Source organism: Dermacentor variabilis, chromosome 3 (genome assembly GCF_050947875.1).
Source record: "Dermacentor variabilis isolate Ectoservices chromosome 3, ASM5094787v1, whole genome shotgun sequence".
NCBI lineage: Eukaryota > Metazoa > Arthropoda > Arachnida > Ixodida > Ixodidae > Dermacentor > Dermacentor variabilis.
Window position 1 is genome coordinate 139,519,398 of NC_134570.1, and position 7,930 is coordinate 139,527,327.

Here is a 7,930-nt window from a genome sequence, read left to right on the forward strand (position 1 = left end):
TAAAGCGGACAAAATTGATGTGTTATATATGAAAATAAAAAATAAACATCAGTAATATGGAAATACAGCTTTTGCAGAACCCTTGTAGCCAACGTAACAAATTCACGTAAGATGTAAAATGACATATCAAATTTGTCCGCTTTGAATGATCTAATGGATGCCGTTTACAGAACCGCCATATCTGTTCTTGATGCAGAGCTATGAATTGGTAAACTTCATGCTTCTATATTTTTCAAACGGTCGAATATTTGAAAATCTTTTTTAAGAAAAATCAGAACATAAATCGAAATTCCGCTTCCAACAGTCACTAGAATTTAACTTTCTCTCTGAAATGCAACAAATTTCATTAAGATCTGTCCAGGAGTTATCTCAGAAAAACGTTTTTGCGTTTTACATGTATTTGAATAGGCCGCGTCGGAGCTGGGCTAAAGCATGGAGTACACAGGAAATGGTTTTGTTATGTGGAGGTACAGGGAGTAGAGTGTTTTTGAGACGGGGCGGCCGACCAGCAGGAGAGGAGCGGGAGTGCCAGACGAAACTTGATACGTCATCTGCTGAGAGTTTATAGAGGAGGAGGGCTGCCGCGACGGTGGGAGCGAAGGTTTCAGAAGTGGCGCGTGGCAAGTGCGTAACACAGCACGTGCAGGATGGTGGCGCCATCCCTTGAGCCTTATTGTAACACGATGCAGGGGAAGTTTTTAGTCTGTTTAGTAAGGTAAGAATTTCCGACCCTTTAATAGCAATTTCAGACATGCCGATGTCGGATTGTGCGGATAAGTCAGGGTATTTAGTAACGTTTTTGCAGGTGAAGACTGAACATAATGTGTCATTTAGTAACTCTGCACACTGTAACTCAGCAACGGAACAGGGATATATTATACGCCAGAATCACCGAGGGTTATTCGTCAGTGGGCTTCTTCGATTTTCCACTTCTGGCTACCCGCGAGCTGCCAGAGCCTGCCAGAGCGTCTTCGTTTTTCCCGGGTTGCTCTGCCCACCGCGCCACGCACTTCCGCCGGGCGTTCGTTTTGCTTGGGCTGGACGGTTCTGGCTACCCACGTGCTGCCAGAACCTGCCAGGACGATTTTGGTCAGGCTGCTCTCTGGAAGTTCTCTGGCTAGCAGACGACTAAAAGAGGCGATGGGCGCTCGCCGTCATCTTCGTGGGGACTTCACGGTTTGCAACGCGGACGCTTGAGGACTTAAATTTCCCTCGCTCAGCCAACTGTCTACGGTCATCTTCGGATTTCCTTACTTCAAGCGTTATCTTTTTGGGTTCGTCTTTCTCTGGTGGCCTTTCTTTTCACATATCTCGCGTATGTATGCGGAGATATCTTTTTTCAGCAGTTAGCGAAGGCTTTGCAGCTAGCCCGTGTTCGCTCCGTCTCACCGTCGTATGCCTGGGTGGCAGCTCGAAGCCGATATGTGTTCGAACTGCAGGCCGTTGATCTAAGAATGCACTGATTGAGTAAAAGACAAACGTACGTTAGACACACGTACATTGGCTTATTGCTCTCATGATCACGACCAATGTTGTTTTTCGTGTGAAACGTTTCGCTGGTCACAAGCGGCGTGCATTTTCATGCGCCAGCCGCGTCCCCAGCTCCTTAGGGTCAAAATGAGAAGCACCATCAGTCACAATAAACTTTCTGAAATCGAAGCCCAAGCAGGGCGGCACGAAATTTTTTGCGTATGAGACGTACCCGATATCCTGCTTTTTGGTGTCTTGTGAAGTGATGACACAACGCCAACTCATCAATGTCGCCGGTGGGCGACGTGATCGCTGCAAGCAGAGATCCTCGAGCTATAGCTGTCGAGTATAAAATCAATTACGCGTGCGTCTTGTTATCGTACGCGTCGGAGGCCATCTGTTGCGCTGCGCAAGGTGAGGTTGGACCAGTGCGCGTTCTGCGCCGAGTCGCGCGAAATCGCGCGAGAGTGATCGTATCCCTGAATGCAACTATATATTTTCAAGCTGGAAACGCATAAATAGGTTGACTATGCCGGCCTCGCCGGGCGCTGCCATGCTGGTAGCATGTTTACATTTGGCCAGCTGTCCCGGCGTTCGATTTTGCAAACTTCGGGCAGGTTCGGGTTGTCTTGGGATCCTAGCCCACGTGACTTCCTATCAGGACCGGACCGCTGGCTGCCATCTGGCTGCCAGCGGGCTGCCAGAACTCTGAAAATCGAGAGGCCCAGTTAGGATACTAAATGATGGCTGTACAAGCGCAGATGTGTGCATTTAAGTAGCGATTGATGTTCATTCTCACATATTTTTTTATCTTTGCCACGTCCTGAATTTTTTTGTCTACTTTGTTGACCGTTCTATAAAGGCGCCTTTTTTTATTATTGAGAAACGAGAATGGGCTTTCTCCGATCTGGTTCACCCTCCGCAAAAGAGGAGGCTAGAAAAACTCTGCTGCAGTTCTCTCTCTCTCTTTTTTTTTCCGCAAGAGCATGCGGCCCCGTACCCGCCTCAGTCGCTGTCGTTGAAGTGCACGAATCGTCTTTCATTATGCTATTTTTGAAGCCGCCGAGTTTCACTCGGGTCATATAGTGACGCATCTGCTACGAGACATTTTCACTGCGTTGATTGCGTAATAATCATTACTCAAGCTGTACAGTATCGTTCTCTCCCTCCCTCCCCCCTCCCCCGCAAAAGTAGAAAAAACAGAGAAATATTGTGCGTGATGAAGTCCGACGGCAAAATGTTTCCAGGACTTCTGTAAGTGCGCCTGCACAGAAGGAATACGCGAATGGGGCAATCGAACTGCGGGCTGTAAACGATATAGCTATAGCTGCTTGAAAGTGTGAATCATCTCACACTTGTTTCTTGTGGAAGACATTCAAGCCATGTTCGCTGCCAGGCCTCCACTATTCGCGGTTCTCCATGTTACTACAGTGCTAAAGCTTACTCTAACAAAAAGTTCGCAAGAAATAAACTTTACCCAGCAAGGTGTCCCGTCCGTCTCACGCTCCATCTTCGGGGGAAACGATCGGCACAAGTAAGTGCAGTACGGCGTGCGACCAAAAAAGTTCGTCTGAGAAGAAAAACGGGAGGGTGATATTAGAGGTGTACTAGTTACATTCCATGCAATGCAACAAGCAGGAATCGCCTACCAAAAAGAAAAGTTGGCGTGTCGATTACTCACAAATTTGCTGGCTATGATCTTCCCGCACTTCTGCTTCTTAAAGAGACACTCTGAAAAGAAAGTTTTTCCGTTGCTTAGAATAACACCCACAGGCGCAAAGCCAAATTATGCCCTTGAAATATCAGTTGATTTCTGTTACACAATGGTAATGTCTATTTCTCTACGCTCGAATCTCTTGCACCGACTCTAATTCTTATTTATTATTATCTGCCATGGCGATGATCCAAAAATAATACTGCACATAAGCCTCTGCACATTGCTCTTGAAAGAAAGTGTAATGGTCAGCAACATAAAATATCAGGAGGGCATGCAGTGTGGCTACGACAAAGCTACGCAAGATACCAATGTATTCTGTTAATATTGGGGTCAAATAACGTCGCAGAAATTGGGCTAGTCTCACGATACAGTACTACGTAAATGGACGCCCCTTGACCATTGACCTCTTTTTCAATCCAGCGATTTCAACGTGTGCCCTAAAATAATTTGTGAAATCGCTATTCACATCGTTGTAGTCCATTGCGGTCCGTCCGCTTGAATATTGTGTTTCCGAAAAGAAAATGCCTAGTTACTGCTATTTCGTTGTTCCAAAGTATTACTTATAGTCTTCGTTGAAATACCAGAAGTACATGTAACGCTGCGAGTCTTAGCCACTAAATTCATGCTACACATGTGAACATCTGGGACAAAACATCAGTACTAACACTGTGGCGAATTTCGGGGAGGGAGTACAAGCATAATTCTCAGTAGATTCTGCCTTCACCATTTGTGGTGAAGGAGCGGAGTGGCCTGCATACCTTTGACAAAGGCTGTACACGCCAAAAAATTTTGAACGTGATGAACGTAGCAAATTGTGATTACAGGCAAGTGGGAGAAAATAACCTAACACTGTCCTTGTTGCTAAACAATGAACATGTAACATCGCCATTGCTCTGCTGGAACACAAATACCGCAAATATTGTAGATATAAATGCTATCACAATGCGTTGAACACGCCAACACTTCATTTCTAAGTTTGGAGAAAGTCTGCGTTACCGCAACACGACTGCACAAAACACCTACAGACAGCTACAATGCGCGTGCGCGCGTCTAAACATTTCATACACACAGGAACTTTGAGGAGTGATTCATTCTGCCGACAAACGAACAACACACAAACGGTCGATTCTAAGCTTCACACAGTCCCTCCCTACCTAAATAATCTGCATGTAGCTTCTAAACCGTACTTTTCTAAAAACATTCATAATTATTTTGGGCAGTCAAGTATACGAGCGTGAGTATAAGCGCTCTCAGGGTTAGCTGTTTGACTACAATACGGTATAATAAGTAATGTATCGCGAAGTTGAGCGGAACGGTATTCGAAAAGAATACGTCATCTAAACGCGAATTATCTGCTCAGCTTCCAAAATTTCTTTGTACAGTTCCACCCCGATTTTCTCGCTTCCGCCTTCTGTACTATGTTGATATTTTCCCCTGTCCTACCCTTTCAATCGTTCGATTCTAAGCTGCAGCTCTGTAAAGGCTTATGCCATTGCGTAGAGACACTCGTTTCCTTAGGCCGCGCCGATTTTTATGACGTCTCATTGTTCATCGGTGATGAAATAACAAGTACAACCTCCGTGGTTGCTCAGTGGCTATGGTGTTAGGCTGCTGAGCACAAGGTCGCGGGATCAAATGCCGGCCACGGCGGCCGCATTTCGATGGGGGCGAAATGAGAAAACACCCGCGTACTTAGATTTAGGTGCATGTTAAAGAACCCCAGGTGGTCGCAATTTCCGGAGTCCTCCACTACGGCGTGCCTCATAATCAGAAAGTGGTTTTGGCACGTAAAACACCATAATGTTTTTTTAACAAGTACAACATACGAAACGTCAAAGGCGGCCACAGTGCATGCATGCTCAAAAAGTGTATGGAAACCTTTGAAACTATACTACTGCGTGGTTTCCAGCAATGGCAAACTAAGACTTCACAAGCACCGTCTAACGCCGCATGGCTCACCCGATCCCTGCAGCAGTGAGGAGAAGAGGGCCGCGCAGAGCAGCAGCGCCACAACCAACCCCTTCATGTCGCGTACTTGCGAATTCCTCGCCGCACTTCGGCAGTAGGTCTCGTAGAGTGCAAGGTATACGCGGAGCAGACGACGCAGCAGCGTCGATAACGCTCGTCAAGCGCCCTCGCGGAAGTGACGTTCACTTGGACGCGTCAACAATTAGAAATAAACAGTGGAAAGGAAGATGGGGGGGCAGCTGTCCTGCTCCCCGCCGGTATACACGATCATATTACTCGAACAATCGGCGGACGATTATGTACGAACGCTTCGTGTGTGACGCGATGCGTGACGCTTGCGAGACGTCGCAATACCAATGCCCTATAGAGATGGCGGTTGCCGGCGACGTTCGAAATGAGATGCCAGGGCAGCGCTCTCGTCCTTTGCAGTCTCCGAATGAAAGGAATCTAGGTTATCCAAACTCACAAGAGAGAGAATAGCAGTTTTTAAATGCGTTGGTGAAAAGTGGTAGCTTTTCTTTCCTATGGTTTGTTTGTTTGCTTCTTTGCTTCTTTGTTCATTTGTCTTCAAAGCAATGAACTGCGAAAGGTGTTTTTGCGGGCGTCAAAAGTTTGCCGACATCTTGTGGCATCCTCACATATTCTTCCTGCACGCAAAGCGCATTCCTGAAACAGGAGCATGTCTACGGCTACGCTTAGGGAACCGTCTGGTATTACGCAGGAAGTTCAAGCCAGAAAATGCAACTCCCTATTAGGTTAAATGACAAGCATAATAAGCTCCGCAGGGTAAATACCATCACTAAAACTTATCAATGGTAAAGTTCGGTTGGCTGTTCATTTGTTTTTCTCCCTGAGAAATTTGCTCTTTTCCACGCAGTCGACATCGCAAAAAGTACTACTTCTTGCGTATTATTTAATAATATCTGCAAGGCGCCAGTCGATTCAGTACACGCAAACCAAACGTATGCTAGCCGGTGTCTGAATCACCATGTTTCGTGTGTTTGGAACATCTTTATGCGCACTTCCTGGTTTTGAGCAGTTCCCAAAGAAACTACTCACCTAAACCTTGTGATATGGCACGTATGGCGACATCGATGTATCATATTCACTGCCGCAGTTAACCAGCTTTCGTGGCCTAAGAGAGGCCCCTGCCCTATACCGGGTGTGTGTTGGAGAGTGTTGAACAAGTGCCGCCCAACAGTGGGAGCAGCAGCTCACTGTGGTACTTTTTCCAACATGGCACCTCGGATGGCGTCGGTGGAAAGTCATCAATACGAATTAAATGCACCTATTTCCGTACCGAGACATCTTGAACCATAAGCAAATTAGCAGTGGAATTTTCTATTGGACGAACACGAGTACTTGGAATAGCTTTAAACGTGATCTCTCTCTCTCTCTCTCTCTCTCCATATATATATATATATATATATATATATATATATATATATATATATATATATATGTGTGTGTGTGTGTGTGTGTGTGTGTGTGTGTGTGTGTGTGTGTGTGTGTGTGTGTGTGTGTGTGTGTGATTTAGCGCAATTATTCATGCTAACAAATATGCATGAACTAGCCCACAAATAAGTTCTTGTGAAGGTAGTTTTGAGCCGGAAGGACGAATTTTGTACGAGTCCATAAGTTACCTATACTTTCCGGACTGACAGCTGCCGTAAACAGGCGTACCACGCATGCACTGCACTAAACGTGAAATTTTTCTCTGGTGTTCTCGCTGCGAGGCTTTCAGAACCCAACACCGAAGCAAACAAATGGGCTAGAGAGCTGTGAACAGCTATTTATGACTTACACCATTCACTCGCAGGATTGTTTCTGAACGGAGAAACCAATAGAATGCGACTAAAACAGACACAAGCACACAAACAATCAGTTCGAGGCTATTTTCGCCGACTGATTGAAAAGAACAGCTGAGGTGCAAAACTCGACAGCTGTTCAGAGTAGACCACAAGCACTCGTTTGTGCTTGGCATTGAGAAGCGGCACCTGTTCGCATTAGTTGGAGTAAGAATATGTCCAGGGGGGAAAAGTGTTTCTCGAGGTCACGCCACGTGCCGCATTTGTTATCCTGGGTGGAGGCTAGACGGATGTGGCTTGACAATAAGCGTGTGGGCAGCAAGATACGTTCGCATAGTTGAAACTATGTAATATGCAGAATAATAACCAACACAGAGACCTATCGCCCTAGACCACATTATTATCATGCCTCAGCGAGGCGATTCAGCGTTTATTATATGGTCGCCGTTCGATATCACCCTGAGTAAGCACATCGAACTGAAGTATTCTTCCGTAAAACAAGATGCCTGAACAAAACTTGTATCAACCAGCTGTTGGAGACCTTCAAAGACATGTGTAACATACATTCAATTGTTTTTCAAAGCTAAGATAGTGTCACTAGGGGCGCTATAACGTAAAAGTATTCCAAACTTTTGTATTCCAATTCTGCTATCAGCCCTCCACGATTGGTCAAAATCTTTTTTTCGACCAACCCCACTTCACCTGTCTGCACGCGACGTCACGAAAACCGCGATACCTCCCCATCTGATATGATGTGTACACACTGATTATGCATTATTTGACCGAACAAAACAAAAACAGTTATTTCTGATTCGACGCCTTTTTGCCATTAGCCCTCGGCTATTGGTCAAAAATTTTCGGGCTGCACCCACTTCACCTACCTGTCACGCGACGTCACAAAACCGCAAGAACTCACCGCGTCAAAGTGACGTGAACGCGATAAAGATGCATTAATATGCCGAACAAA

The 7,930-nt window shown here is 45.8% G+C and overlaps 1 protein-coding gene across 1 annotated transcript in view; it reads right to left on the minus strand.

Moving 5' to 3' along the window:
* Positions 1-5,343, minus strand: part of LOC142574223 (uncharacterized) — a 31,614-nt gene extending 26,271 nt beyond the window's left edge. The window contains exons 1-3 of the mRNA XM_075683369.1: positions 5,147-5,343; positions 3,152-3,201; positions 2,948-3,040 (exon numbers count right to left, since the gene is read on the minus strand). Of these exons, the coding sequence (XP_075539484.1) occupies positions 2,948-3,040; positions 3,152-3,201; positions 5,147-5,213 (210 nt within the window). The 5' untranslated portion in view covers positions 5,214-5,343. The remainder of the gene's footprint in view (positions 1-2,947; positions 3,041-3,151; positions 3,202-5,146) is intronic.
* Between the last annotated feature and the right edge of the window lie 2,587 nt (positions 5,344-7,930).